Source organism: Mixophyes fleayi, chromosome 3 (genome assembly GCF_038048845.1).
Source record: "Mixophyes fleayi isolate aMixFle1 chromosome 3, aMixFle1.hap1, whole genome shotgun sequence".
NCBI lineage: Eukaryota > Metazoa > Chordata > Amphibia > Anura > Limnodynastidae > Mixophyes > Mixophyes fleayi.
The window spans coordinates 117601159-117616987 of record NC_134404.1 but is presented as its reverse complement, the minus strand read 5'-3'; the positions used below and the strand labels follow the sequence as shown (position 1 = coordinate 117616987).

The 15829-nt window shown below is 39.9% G+C and overlaps 1 protein-coding gene across 1 annotated transcript; it reads left to right on the top strand.

Moving 5' to 3' along the window:
- Nucleotides 1–552: 552 nt before the first annotated feature.
- LOC142143938 (fetuin-B-like) lies at nt 553–15518 on the top strand. Its single transcript, XM_075202227.1, has 7 exons — nt 553–865; nt 3316–3438; nt 5089–5176; nt 5338–5501; nt 6541–6654; nt 7769–7855; nt 14874–15518. Exons 1-7 carry the CDS (start codon nt 665–667, stop codon nt 15438–15440), a joined length of 1344 nt encoding a protein of 447 aa, XP_075058328.1. The 5' UTR covers nt 553–664; the 3' UTR covers nt 15441–15518.
- The last annotated feature ends 311 nt before the right edge of the window (nt 15519–15829 follow it).

Below are 15829 nucleotides of genomic sequence, written 5' to 3'. Positions count from 1 at the left end.
GAGCACACACACTAGGGTTAATTTGTTAGCAGCCAATTAACTTACTAATAGATGTGTTTTTGAAGTGTGGGAGGAAACCGGGGTACACAGAGGAAACCCACAAAAACACAGGGAGAACATACAAACTCCACACAGATCAGGCCTTGGCAAGGAATCTAGATCATGACACCATGTTGCGAGGCAAAAGTGCTAGTCACTGAACCACTGTGTTATTAAAAAAATAGAACCAGTTAGGGATTTTATACTATAGAAAGGTCTGGAAAAGTAAAATATGTAAAATGTAAGCTCAAATAAAGATTTAGTATGAGATTAATGCTTTTAATATGGATAAAGGAAATCTTATACCTTTGATTATTTATTCAGTGTTTAACGTCATCCCCTTGTTGACAGTTGCTTAAAAGATAGATAAGAAGAATTGAGTTGAGGAAGTCAGATTGCCATAGATAATAAAATGGACATCCGGTACAATGACCTACGACCTGCTACCTGCACATATCAGACCACCTTATAATCATTTACCTTTTATTTGTAGTTCTGCAACAATGAGGTCAAGGAGAAAAGCAAGGGTCCATAATTAAGGACTATATAATATGATGCTTTAAAGGATTTTTTAAAGGAAGCTAAAGGATCGAGTCAAGAAAACCATTTCAACTGATCCATCAAAATGGAGCAGATTTGTGCACTAGCCTTATGCTTATTAGTGTCACTATGTTCTGCCAGAAGCCCAGTATTACCCAGTGTAATCCCTCTAGACTGCAATGCTACTCAGGTACTGCCTGACTTGGCAGTGGACTTGATAAATGAAGACCGAGATGAGGGATTTGTGCTAAAGCCGGTCCGAATTAAGTCAGTATTTCAGCAAGAGGTGAGTGACTCTATTATTGCATTGAAGCAATAGCAAATAAAGTGTCATTGTATTTCAATATCTCATACTGACAAGTTAATAATATGTTATAAAAGAATAATAACAGAAATAAGTAGACAGAAGATTGCTTTTTTGAACTTTTTTAGGTGGTAGTTTTGTAAACACAATATAAATAAAACTGATAAAAAATTAAGTGGTTTATTTATCAATCTAATTCCATTTATGCTATGCACCTTTTTCTTGTAGTGGATGAGTTTCCTGTATATTAAAAGATACAAGTGAAGGAATTTGTTCACAATTTTTATTATACTTTTAAAATGCAAAAAAACCTGTCAAGCATATAAAATAACAACCAAAAGAAATCAATAAACCTGTAGTTTCAGTAAGAAAACAAATATTGCACAATGCACCAATACAGAGGAAGTGGTTAAATGCACTTTTAAATTTGATTAGTAACAAATTTTACCAGACACAGGACAGAACAAACTCTAAAATGACCTTTGACATCATAAATGTATACTTTGATGATATGTGGAAACCCGGTGTTGAAGTTATATTTGTTAAAGAACATAATATGCTTGTTTTTATAATTCATTTGTCCCAATTAATATCATAAAATGATTTGCAAAACATTATTTTCTGATCAGCATGTTTGTGCTTAAGAGATTCTCCAACCAAAATGAATTATCTTCCCTCACCTGTTTATGACCCACCATGCAATGCTAAGGTTTCATTATTCCTACTTACCTTGTTAGTGATGCTAGCGCTGCTTGTACGGAGTGCAGAGACTCACTGTATGCAGGGCTAAAACTACCAGCTCATTTATCATATCTATACCTTGTTACAAGTAAATCTAATATATATATATATATATATATATATATATATATATATATATATATTGTAACAGAAGACAGGCAGGGCGCCTCAATGTGTATTATCACTTGTATAGTATAGATGAATGTAATATAATGCATACCATGAGGTATTAGTAGGTCGTCTAGTCAGTTAGGGAGAATCCTCCTCATAGGTTGTTCCTCCCAGTGGATCAAATAACAAACAATGCAGAAAACAAAACACAGCATAGAGTAGTATTGTCAAACTGTGCAATCACACTACCTGTGAATATATACACCAACTATGGGGCTTCCTTAGTGTGAGCAAACAACTACGCCCAGGATAAAAACAATTGTAGTATACAGGACACCCGTGTGTTCCAACCATATAGATAAGGTAAAAACTGCGTACCAGATGGTCTCTCCAAAATAGCATGGAATTATTTCTTTAGAGGATCAATTGGGTACTCTCTCTCTCCCAGTAGGGTGCACAGGATCTCTGTTACTGGAACTTTAGGGAGATGTGCAGAATGTATATAAAGATGTACTAAAAAATCCTCTCCAGCCTAACTCAAGTGCAACAAGTCAAATGTTTATTTTATATATTTCAAGATCCTGCGCATCATAAAGGATCTTGAAATATATAAAATAAACATTTGACTTGTTGCACTTGAGTTAGGCTGGAGAGGATTTTTTAGTACATCTTTATATACATTCTGCACATCTCCCTAAAGTTCCAGTAACAGAGATCCTGTGCACCCTACTGGGAGAGAGAGAGTACCCAATTGATCCTCTAAAGAAATAATTCCATGCTATTTTGGAGAGACCATCTGGTACGCAGTTTTTACCTTATCTATATGGTTGGAACACACGGGTGTCCTGTATACTACAATTGTTTTTATCCTGGGCGTAGTTGTTTGCTCACGCTAAGGAAGCCCCATAGGTGGTGTATATATTCACAGGTGGTGTGATTGCACATCTTGACAATACTACTCTATGCTGTGTTTTGTTTTCTGCATTGTTCGTTATTTGATCCACTGGGAGGAACAACCTATGAGGAGGATTCTCCCTCTCTGAATAGACGACCTACTAATACCTCATGGTACGCATTATATTACATTCATCTATACTATACAAGTGATAATACACATTGAGGCGCCTTGCCTGTCTTCTGTTACAGTGTCTCCATTTCCGGACTAACCATCTGGCTACAGGTCATCATGGCTGCCGCTCATACTTGAGCTTTCTACATATCTGGAACTTTTCTACTTTTGATACTGCATTATTGTGACTACGTTGTAGTTGTGAGCGCCATTTTATATCTGTCTGTTGGTATATATATATATATATATATATATATATATATATATATATATATATATATATATATATATATATATATATATATATATATACACGTAACCCAATGACTTAATCATCTATATAAGCAGCAGCATAATGAAGAGTCAATGGATCCTGAAAATATTTTCTGAACACTTTGTTTTTAGTCTTGTTTATGAGAAGCACAAACAGATGTCTATTCTCGGCTGTCCTAGTTCTCATATCAGTGATACTACTACCATCTGTGTTAATTTTGCTCTTTTCTTATTGCAGTCAGTGAAAATGAAAGGAGGCTTCATCTACTACTTAGATCTTGATGTTATTGAGACAACATGCTCTGTCGTGAGTGGCAAAAAATGGAAAGAGTGTAATGATGATATTTCTTTCCATAAACAGGCAAGTAATGAAATGAGAATGAAGCTGGAATACGGTTGTATGCAATACCGTCACTTCTCCAACTGCCTTCATTGTATAACTGTCAAATTCCATTAACTTACTTTTCCATACAGCCGCTTATAAATTTCCACTTAGACCACTGATCATACAAATTATAACCAAAATAACAGACTGAGATATATTTTACCCAGAGGCCAACTGATGGATGGTGGCCAAATATGAAATCTGAATACAAAGAAAATAAGTGTCCAATTTTTTTACCCAGCTGTACTAGGCGGTAGCTAATCACATAACCTTTGTATAGCAGTGGGTGGACTGATTTCAGAAACAGAAATAAATTCTGTAAATTCATGTATATTTGAGGTTACTGTCCCTCATTAGTTCACCACAAAGCAGCCATCATGGTTTTGCTAATTGAAACTACAACTACTTGATAATACAAGTTTGAGAAGTACAGAGGGCAGAGAACATTTTAGTGAGTGTCTGATTTCCTCTTCAAAACAACAGAAAGCTTAACAAGAAGTATGATTGAATTTAGCTCACTGTTGTTATTACAACCTCTAGTCCTCCAGAAATTTTGGACATCCATCCTCATGTACTCAGCAATATTGGATCATAGGAATTAAGATAAACATTAATATATTCATCTTTTTTATTTACTTTTTACCCCAGAAGCTTTTGGCTCCTTAAAGAGGTTATTTACCTTTAAATAGTTTCACAAGCCCTCATTTTTACCATTGCATTCCTGAAGTTGCAGGGGAGGATCCCCATTTATAAAACTAGCGACAGTCAACCAGCCTCTAAAGAGCTGTACTGCCCCCTCCCATTATTAAACAGATTCCTTATCTTGCTAACGTAGGCTGGGTGCACACTACAGAAAATTTCTCCCAATGCGCCATCATTAATGATTTTACAGACAGAAGAAAAAGAGTGCCAGTCAGCATGCCGATTCCTGTGTACAATCTATACACATTTTACATGATTTACCTTCAGATCTGTGCTCTTCATCTGTCATAACCATTGGCTGAAAAGATTGTGATACTGCACACTCCATAGAGATCTGTGCATACTGCTGTTCGTGAGTTCATACACACTGCAGAATTGGAACGACATTGTTCCATTGCTTGAGCAAGATTTTCAGTCTGCTTTAAAATTCAAATGAAATAATTCGATGTGCTATGCAACGATAATCGTTTATCGTTGGAGTGTACACACTAATGTGATATCGGGCCGGACAGTTGTTTATTGTGTAATTAGCATGATAATCATCTGGAAACCCTGTAGTCTGTACCCAGCCCTATTCTATATGTGTATATGGACACTTGCCAATCTATATTATATGATGGCACAACGTCTACTCTGGATAGGTCGGTGTAACAAGCACATTACAGGGCTACATTGCAATAATGCCATATGATGAATGTTTACATTACAGTAATAATTGCAAGTAATGCAGTGCAGACATGAAGTATGTCTTCCTCATACAGAATATTTCTGGTTAAAATGGCTGACTTGTCAAGTTTAGCCTTTAATATATTTAAACCTTTAATATATTAAATACATCTAGTATATAGATATAAATGCTGCTGCCATAGGAAAGTATTCTGATCATGAGAAATTTTTATCAACACAATGCTATTTACTTCACAGGTATCTGGTCAATGCAAAGCCATAATTCTCATAGCCAAGCCATGGAGAATACTGAAACTGTTGAACTACAACTGCACCCTCAGTACAGGTACAACCAGATGGGAATGGATGTAGCCTATGTGTATAATGGGTAATGGATGGATTGAGGGGGGGGGGGTGGGTTGCCAGAGGGACTGCAGCAATTACTGTTATACAGTGGTATCCAGTTATGACAATTTTACACATTTGATGACCCTGTTTTGTTGCCAGTTCCTTCCAGTACAATTGTCAGGATATGTCCAGACTGTCCTACAGTGATAGACATCACAGATGAACTTAAAGAAAAGGCAGATCTCATGGTTCAAAAATTCAATGCAGACGGCAACGAGACCAGATATTTTAAAGTGAACAATGTAGAAAGAGTGAGATCACAGGTAAGGGCATATGTCCATATCAGGGAACTACAAGAGACTGAGAGAATCCTTGTTTCTAATTTAAAACAAACAAACAAGAAGCCACATATGTGATGGTATTCATAAGTGCAGTGTCACCTGTTACATGTTCATAAGTGCAGTGTAAACTATTATATATTCATAAGTGCAGTGTAAACTATTATATGTTTATAAGGGCAGTGTAACTTCTATTATAAGATCATAAGTGCAGTGTAAGCAATTATTTGTTCATAAGTGCAGTGTCACCTGTAACATGTTCAAAAGTGCAGTGTAAACTATTACATGTTCATAAGTGCAGTGCAACATGTGATATGTTCATAAGTACAGTGTAGCCTATTATTTTATATGTTCACAAGTGCAGTGTACTCTACAGTAAAATTACAAAAATAATATGTTATATATGGCTCCCTACTGTAAATTATAAGGATATTAGAAGTCAACAAGGGGGTTTGTGACCTTAGAAAGTACAGGCTCTTTTATACAGATCACAGAAATATGAGGAGAGTTCTAATATACATATCATTTTATGTTCTTTAGATACAAACATGAAGGAAAGAAAATAATGGTAAAACATTAAGAAAACATATGTCAGCACATATGAACAAAATGGAAAAAAAAAAATATATAAACTGGATAGAAAGCACCCTCTCTGCAATGCAGTATCACTATCTTTTTCCTTTGTTCTCTACCTTCTGAGAAAAAGATGATGGTAGAACATGGTAACTGGGGTCTGGGTTCTATCATCAACATACAACCACTGAAATGATTCTCCAGATTAGGGATACAAAGAAAATAAAATTTAAACAGTGCCCCAGAAAGAGGGCAAGTAAACAATATATAAATACAACAATTGCATTAAGAAAATGTGAAATGCAATACAGATGTTGAAAACACAAAACACACACAAATACACCTCTAATGTCATTATTGTCAAGATATATAAAATACATCAGCAAATGACATAACAATAACTGCATTCTACATATCATTTTTGTCTTTTGTCTTTTTGTTTTTTTTGCAGTGGGTGTTTGGAGCATCTTACTTCTTGTTATTTACTATAAAGGAAACTGACTGTTTGAAAACACAGGCTGATGTTAACCTTGCAAAGTGCAATTTTTTAAAAGACAATGAAGCAGTAAGTAAAATGTTTCTCAGATGTTTCCCATTCTTAATTTCATGTTCTGGCTTTGCAAAGTCAAATCAACACAGGGTGAGGTGAATAAAAAGATTAAAGTGACTGAAACCTAGGCCACAGTCTATGAACTAGTGCTAGGTCTGATAAGTAGTTGTTAATGAAGATATACCAGCAGACATTGTAGAGTAATGGAGAGTGAGCACTGCATCAGATTGCATAACATATGTTGTGTGAGATCGCTCTGCCCAGGCCCAGAAAGAGGGTTCATGCTTATGCGTTCCTGCAGATTTGCGTATTTCTGCCACTTACGCCAGTCTGTGTCCGGAGACTGGAGAGATGGGAGATGGAAAACTCCAACGTAGGCTGAGTACAGTAAGGGTATGTTTAGACAATTGTGAAAGGATATAGACCAGGAAAAAGACACATCTGCCTGAGAGCCATATTATTTGCAGATAGTCCCGACAGGTGCAAATAGTGGATGATGATGATGGTGATGGTCTCTGGCACTAGCAAATCGCTTGTGATTGACTGTTTGCGATTACACAGCTGATGCTGATTGGTGCTTTCATATATTTTGCTTGTTGTATACAGTCATGGCCAAAAGTTTTGAGAATGACACAAGTATTGGTTTTCACAAAGTCTGCTGCCTCACTTTTTATGACTGTACATGTCTAAGCAAGCCTTTCTTTTGCCGTACACAAGTTAGGTAATTTGTTTCAGCTGTATTAGGCAGAATTTAAAAGTTTTATTGATGCCTAATGGGAAATGTGTTTGATGCACATAATATAAATTGATAAAAACATGGGCGAACGTGGGACATAAGTGTCTGTGATGTGTGCCTGGCATAAATCTGGTGCATATGCCACTGGTGCCGACCTGCACAGATCTCAAGATGTGTACAATTCAGCACAAGGGCATAAATACGGAATTTTTACATCAGGCTTTTGTTTTAGAGTAAATGGCATCTAAATTGCATCAGGCAGCGAACGGGCACTGTATGAGTACAAAGGAAATAAATAGAAAAAGGTTTGTAGATTCTGCCTCATATCTTCCTTCCCAGGTGTCTCTATAACTTTATTTTTGGATATATTCTGTATTTTCTTCTCACCCACAGGAAGTTGGTTTCTGCAAAGGAAATTCATACACTTCAATAGAACAGGTGGAGGTTTTAGACGTGTCCTGTGAAATCTACGACCCAACGGTAATAAACCTGTTTAATCTAATACTAGCAAAAACTGATCTCAAGTGGAAGTATGGATTCTGAGTGATAAGTGATGAGACAGCATGTGAAATATTAAGGAAACACATTGCTTGTGTTTCCCAAACCCACATACAAATTAGGGATGTGCACCGGCGACTTTTGGTGTCTCGTGTTTTGTGTTTTGGGTTCGGATTTGTTTCGCAAAACACCTGCCGAAAGGTTTTGGTCCGGATTTAAGGTTTTGGATTCGGATTTTTTTAAAAAAAGCATAAAAAGTTCAAAAATCAAGTTTTTGGGCTTATTTTCACTCCTACGCTATTATTAACCTCAATAACATTCAATAACAATCATTTCCACTAATTTACAGTGTATTCTGAACACCTCACAATATTGTTATTAGTCCAAAACGTTGCAACGAGGTATCTTTCTGGACTGCGTAGTGGAGTGGTCCCCACAATATAATAAGAAAACCATCAACTGGTCTGAATCGCACCGAATAATGTACCTGGACTGCGTAGAGGAGTGGTCACCACAATATAATTTAAAAACCCTGAACTTGTATGAATCGCACCAAATAATGTACCTGGACTGCGTAGAGGAGTGGTCACCACAATATAATTTAAAAACCCTGAACTTGTATGAATCGCACCAAATAATGTACCTGGACTGCGTAGAGGAGTGGTCACCACAATATAATAAGAAAACCATCAACTGGTCTGAATCGCACCGAATAATGTACCTGGACTGCGTAGAGGAGTGGTCACCACAATATAATTAATAAAAAACCCTCCACGGCTCTGAATTCCCCCAAAAAAAAATCTGGACTGCGTAGTGGGGTGGCCCCGGTACTTAATTTGATACCGGGGCCACAATATAATTAATACACCCTCAACTGGTCAGAATTCCACCAAACAAGTATCTGGACTGCGTAGTGGGGTGGCCCCGGTACTAAATTTGTTACCGGGGCCACAAAAGCTCCTCCAAGTTCCAAGTGTAGTGTTTATAACATATTAACACTACACTAATTCTAGCACGTCAATACCTCTTGTTTTAAATAATGACAGGGCATTCAACTTTTGATTTAATTTTTTGAATTTGTTGACATTTTCTTTTACTTTTTGAACATGGCAAACGACTGTTGAATGGTCACATAATGCCAAAAAAAGAGTTGCAAGATGGAATTGTCCTTGGGCCCTCCCACCCACCCTTATGTTGTTGAAATAGGACATGCACACTTTAACAAACCAATCATTTCAGCGACAGGGCCTACCAAACAACTGTGGCTGAAATGATTGGTTTGTTTGGGCCCCCACACCAAAAAAACAATTCATCTTTCCCTATATAAACTAAAAAGGCTCTACTGAGGAAACCTCTGATTCCTCTCCCCCTACAGTGTGTACTTCCTCCTCCTCACACATTATCAATTCGTCCCCGCTGGACTCCACAACCACAGTACCCTCTGTACTATCTGGAGGGCAGTACTGTACTTCATTGAGGAATTGATCATTCATTTTTATAAACATCATTTTTTCAACGTTGTGAGGAAGAAACCTCCATCGTCGCTCACTGACCAGGTTCCCCGCTGCACTAAAAACTCTTTCCGAGTACACACTGGAGGGGGGGACAACTCAGGTAAAATAGAGCCAGTTTGTACAGGGGCTTACAAACTGCCTTTTTTTCCTGCCAGTAACAATATGGACTGTCTGACATGTCTATTTGGATGGTGTCAGCAAAATAATCCTCCACCATTTTTTCAATTGTGACAGCATCCAATGCAGCGACAGTAGACATGTCTGCAATGGTTGGCAGGTCCTTCAGTTCGGACCAGATGTTATCAGCATCCCCGCCACCGGCTCTTTTAGGAAAACTGAGCTTTTTCCTCGCAGCCATAGATGTGGAAGAAAATGAGGGTGGAGCTGTTGGCATGTCACGGTCCTCTTCAGAGGACAATCTCCTGACCAGCAGGTCTTTGCACCGCTGTAGACTTGTGTCCGCCGGAAACCGAGACACAACATACGCTTTAAACCGAGGATCGAGCACGGTGGCCAGAATGTATTCCTCTGACTTTAAAAGAGTGACCACCCTCGGATCCTGGCAAAGCGTACGAAGGGCTACATCCACAAGAGCTACATGCTTGGTGTAATCGCAATGGTTTACCAGCTCCTCCCTCACTTTCTCCAGCTGCTTCTGCAACAGCCTGATCAGGGGAATGACCTGACTCAAGCTGGCAGTGTCGGAACTGATTTCTCGTGTGGCAAGTTCAAACGGCTGGAGAACCTTGCACAACACGGAAATCAGTCTCCACTGCGCTTGACTCTGGCGCATCCCCACTCCTTTTCCTATGTCGTAGGTGGCTGTGTAGGCCTGAATGGCCTTTTGCTGCTCCTCCATCCTCTGCAGCATATAGAGGGTGGAGTTCCAGCGCGTCACAACCTCTTGTTTGAGGTGATGGCAGGGCAGGTTCATGCTTTTTTGATGTGCCTTGAGCCTGCGGTAGGCACTGGCAGAATGCTGAAAGTGTCCAGCAATTTTGCGGGCCACCGCAAGCATCTCCTGCACACCCCTGTCACTCTTGAGGTAATGCTGCACCACCAAATTAATGGTGTGGGCAAAACATGGGACGTGCTGGAAATTGCCCATATTTAATGCCCGCACAATGTTACTGGCATTGTCTGACACTACAAATCCCCATGAGAGTCTAAGTGGGGTAAGCCACTGGGAGATAATTTCCCTCAGTTTCTCTAATATGTTGTCAGCGTTGTGCCTCTTATTAAAGCCTGTAATACACAATGTTGCCTGCCTTTGCACGAGCAGCCATTTTGTAGATGCTGCTACTGATGCAGCTGTTGCTGCGGGAGGGGATGCATCTACCCAGTGGGCTGTCACAGTCATATAGTCCTTCGTTTGCCCAGAACCACTTGTCCACATGTCCGTGGTTAAGTGGACAGTGGGTACAACCGCATTTTTTAGAGCACTGAGGACACTTGATCGTACTTCTCTGTACATTTTTGGTATCGCCTGCCTAGTGAAGTGGAATCTCGACGGGATTTGGTACCGGGGACACAATACCTCCATCAACCCTCTAAATCCCACTCCACTGATGGCGGACACCGGGCGCACGTCTAACACCAACATTGCAGTTACAGCCGCAGTTATACGCTTTGCAATAGGGTGACTACTATCGTATTTTGTGGTCATGGCAAACGACTGTTGGATGGTCAATTGTTTTGTGAAAGACTTAGCGGTCTTACGACTTCCCCTCTGGGAAGATGACCGACTAACAGCAGCAACAGCAGCAGTGGCAGTAGCAGGCATACCGCTGCAGGATTCCTCGGATGAATCCCGTATTGAAGAGGACTCAGTCTGGCTGCTGACTTGGGCTGCAGGACTGAAATTGATGGAGATCGTGGAGGAAGTTGACGAGGAGGGTGTTGCTGGTGTGTATCCAACTGGACCACGGGATTTAGGTGTCCCTGTACCGATGGCGGTCCTAGCCCCAGTTCCTGAACTAACCACTGAACTATGAAGGTTATTCAGGTGACGTATAAGGGAGGATGTCCCTAGGTGGGCAAGATCCTTACCCCTGCTTATTTGAGCTTTATATAAGCTACATATGGCCATTTATTGGTTGTCTGGATTTGGATAAAAATAACTCCAGACCGAAGAGGTGCATTTTTTGGTCTTCTGACCAGGCATGACGATGGGCTTTTTCATCCCATGGACATCAGCTGTTTCCTCCCCTGGTGCCTCATTTACAATAACCACATCACCATCCTCATCATCAAGTTCCTCCACAGCGCCAGCTACATCATCAATAGCCTCCACCCGAGCCACCTCTTCCCGTACAGTGATGGGAAGGTCAGGCTTGACAACCACCAACACCCTTGGACTCGCCTTGGGGATTTGTGATAATTTCTCTTTAGAAGGCAGAGTTGTTTGCTGTTTTGTTGCTGACAGCATAACTCTCTTCAATTTTTTGTGGGGGGGGGAGGAGGAGGAGGGCTAGGAACCTTGGGTGAAGCTGGACCACTAGTCATGAACACGGGCCAGGGCCTAAGCCGTTCCTTGCCACTACGTGTCGTAAATGGCATATTGCCAGCTTTACGTTTCTCCTCAGATGATTTTAAGTTTCTCTTTTTGCTATTTTTTGAGAACCTGGGATTTTACATGCCCTGTACTAGGAGATTGGGCATCGGGCTTGGAAGACGGCGTTGATGGCATTTCATCGTCTATGTCATGACTAGTGGCAGCAGCTTCAGCATTAGGAGGAAGTGGGTCTTGATCTTTCCCTACTTTATCCTCCAAATTTTTGGTCTCCATTATATGTAGCACAAGATACTGCAGAATGTGTGAACTTGGTAATATTGCAGTACCAATGGGCTTATACTGCAGGATTGGTTTTGCAAATTTTGTTGTAATTAATTTTTTTTTAAATTATTTTTTGGTATTTTTTTTTATAACTTTTTTTACATTTTTTAAACACTTGGGAATAATGGGGAAATAACTATGCCCTTAGAAGCACAGAGCACAGGACCCAGCAGCACCACTGAACTCAAAATTGACAGAGCACAGCACACAGCACCACTGGACTGATACTGCAGAACACTGCACAGCACAGAACTAAACAGCACAGCACGAGATCTACCAGGACAGAGGACCACCTAACACACCCTCCCTCTACCCTGATCAATGCCCGAGTGAAGATGTCGGCGACTAGTGGGGAATTTTTAGGATCCGAGTATCGCGAGATCCGACAGCGGGATTATGACTCTGAGCCTCGGTTTCAAGTTTTCATTTGGCGCCAATACCCGGATCTGTCTCGGATCCGACTCAGATCGGCAACGTTCAGGTGGGCTCGGATTCAGGAAATCCGAGTGCGCTCATCTCTAATAAAAATGTTTCCAATATACATTAATGTGGACAAAACAACCCCTCAAAATCCTCATTCACCACTTTCCAAACTATAAATTAAAATAGGGTTCTTTTTGATTTGTCGTAGTCTGAATATAAATTAAAATCTTCATTCACCAGTTTCTGAAATATAAAATCTTATGTTTTCCTTCCTTGATCCATCTTTGTTCAAATAAGAGAAAAAAACTCCCCATAAAAAAATTAGCCACTAACTCATTTAAAGGATGGTATGATTCTTCACTGCCAGCCAATCACAAGTGTCCAGTGTTTAAAAATTATTATGACTAGCCTGGATTTCATCATTAAGCAGTTATCATTCGTAGGGAGCTGGATTGTTGTTTAATATGGACATTTTTCAGTTTTGCATTGTCCCCCCCCATTTCCACTAGAATCAAATAAGAAGAAAGAAGATAAGAGAGTTGCATTTCCCATTTGAACTATAATGGATCAAAGAAGTATATAAGATGTGTTTTATTCATTTCAAGTTTGTTTGAAAATCGTGTGTGCTCTGGGGCTGGTTGATAGAGCTGCCTGTTTTTTTGTCTTCTTTTACCATACAATGAAGCATCTGGGGGCTGAGTGGAGGCAACTGTCAATCATTTACTGTTCTCCTTATTTGTGTGTGTGTGTGTGTGTGTGTGTGTGTGTTCATCCATGGTTTGGTGTTTAACATTAACAGTACTCGTGGGGAAAATGTGTGCATGGGCTACACCAGGGCCAGTCTGGGACTAAAAATCAGCCCTAGCATTTAAAGCACACATTTCTGGTGATGAGTAGGAAACTAAATGTGTCTCGCCACGTAGCAGCGCCGGCGACATGGGCATGGCCAACATACCATTGATACATACACTATAATAAAACATTACATTTATCACACCCTCTCCAGCCACATCACGCCACATCCCCCAGGCACATTATGACCCCCCAGCCGACTGTACCTATCTATGCTTCTGTTGCTGATAACATCCATCAGGTTGGGAACTTCCTGTAAAGTGAGCAGGGATCTAATGAGACTTAGATCTCCTCGGGTTGCTCTGCAGGCTATGTTCTATCCAGGGACTGGGAGCAGCTATCAGCTTCCTCCTGCTAACCAGAGCTGGATTAGGATTCGTGGGGGGGGGGGGACACTTAAGATAAAGGGGACCTTATGATGTAAGATGGTTCAAATCATTATAACCAAATTTTAGCCAGATACACAGGCAATACTATGTGCACTACTGAGGTGCACTCAACTCTTCCTTCACAATCACTACAGTGTGAAGCGGGACATACCTCCCAACTGTCCTTGTTATTGGACCAACTCCTGACTAAGCGAGACCATCACACAAATTTGGGACTGTCCCACCAGATTCAGGATACTTGACAGACTGTCCCGGTTCTCCTACCCATTCTTGTCACTTTCACTCACTCTGACTGCTGGTGTCTTTAGATCAGTTGCTGATTGTCTGGATCCTGGAATGTTGGAGGCCCTATTTGGAAAATTTAGAAAACTCCAACCAGTCCCAGCATTAAATCAACAGCCCCCACATTTAATAATTAGGCCTCCCTCCAGTCCCAACATTAAAATAATATTACTCACATTTAATAACTAGACCTATTGCTCTCTCTCCAAACAGCCCCAGCAATAAAGAGATAGCATTTACGTTTAATAAATATAACCATTTCCCACAACCATCCCCGGCATTAAATAATTCATTTTCACATTCAATAAATACCCCTCCTCCCCAAACTCAATCCCATATACATCTACTATAGTCATAAACCACCCCAGGTTTAAATTATAGGTCCCATCACTGCATCTTAAATTAATATACTCCACCCCTTTGACTCCCTATTACCCAAAGCAGCGACTTCTACACTTTTTCCTTCCAGTCACAGACATATAAAGCCACAATATTTTGAATACCTAAAAAAACACAGCTCACTAGCTACAATACTGCACAAGCACACAATAATCTATTAATATCCCCTCCAGGGTTTCCTTAATGAATTAACATTTTATTTTCATTAAAAAATTAATGAACACAATAAGATAACCTATGACAATTTTATATATGTGATTTTTTTTTTTACTAAATATTGCATTAATATGGTTGTATCGTTTAAGGATGATGATAACAGCAATGAACAGTGTGGTCTCGGAGAAGAAAGCTCAAAGTTTGACCAAAGAAAGAAAAACCATGATGCCAAAGGACGCGGTGAAGCAGGACCAGATCGTCATAGACACAAGCATGGTCGCCGGCACAGAGGTCATAGACATCACCACTGCCACCATGGTCACCATCATAAACATGCTCACCCTCATCATCACCATCACCATCATCATCATCATCATCAACACATGAACCATACTAACCAGCATGACAAATCACATGATCATCATGGTCACCGCAACCATACCTCTGAAGGACACGGCTCTTCATCTGAAGAAAACAATGATAACAAACCACATGAGAAAAGAACAAAGGGGTCAGTACAGATTTACTACCTCACAGATGATTCTACAAAAGTGCCAACTCCAACCATCTCTCGCCCACCTCCATCACCAGGACGTCATAGAAAGTATAAGTTTGATAATATTGATTTTCCAAATGAAGATTCCCCTCTGAAAACATGTCCTGGTGAACCACTGGTAGACTTACCACAAGTTGTGCAGGATAATGTTTTTGCATAGTGTAAGAAAATAAAATGTCTAAAAAATAAAATGAAAGACATATGTTAAAAAAGTGAATAAACACTTCTGAAATATTAACATTTGTAACAGTATTTTTCAGACTAAGCTTAGTATTCATCAGTATTAGTAATAACATTGATTCAATTAAAGATGAGCGCACTCGGATTTTTGAAATCCGAGCCCACCCGAACGTTGCCGATCCGAGACAGATCCGGGTATTGGCGCCAAATTCAAATCTGAAACTGAGGCTCTGACTCATAATCCTGTTGTCGGATCTCGCGATACTCGGATCCTATAAATTCCCCGCTAGTCGCCGCCATCTTCACTCGGGCATTGATCAGGGTAGAGGGAGGGTGTGTTAGGTGGTCCTCTGTCCTGCTATATCTCGT

Excerpts from the sequence above, each read along its gene's own strand:
- LOC142143938 (XM_075202227.1), top strand. The coding sequence starts at position 665 with ATGGAGCAGATTTGTGCACTAGCCTTATGCTTATTAGTGTCACTATGT. Across the intron at positions 5,177-5,337 it reads CAACTGCACCCTCAGTACAG|TTCCTTCCAGTACAATTGTC; the intron begins GTACAACCAGAT and ends TTTTGTTGCCAG. Across the intron at positions 5,502-6,540 it reads TAGAAAGAGTGAGATCACAG|TGGGTGTTTGGAGCATCTTA; the intron begins GTAAGGGCATAT and ends TTTTTTTTGCAG.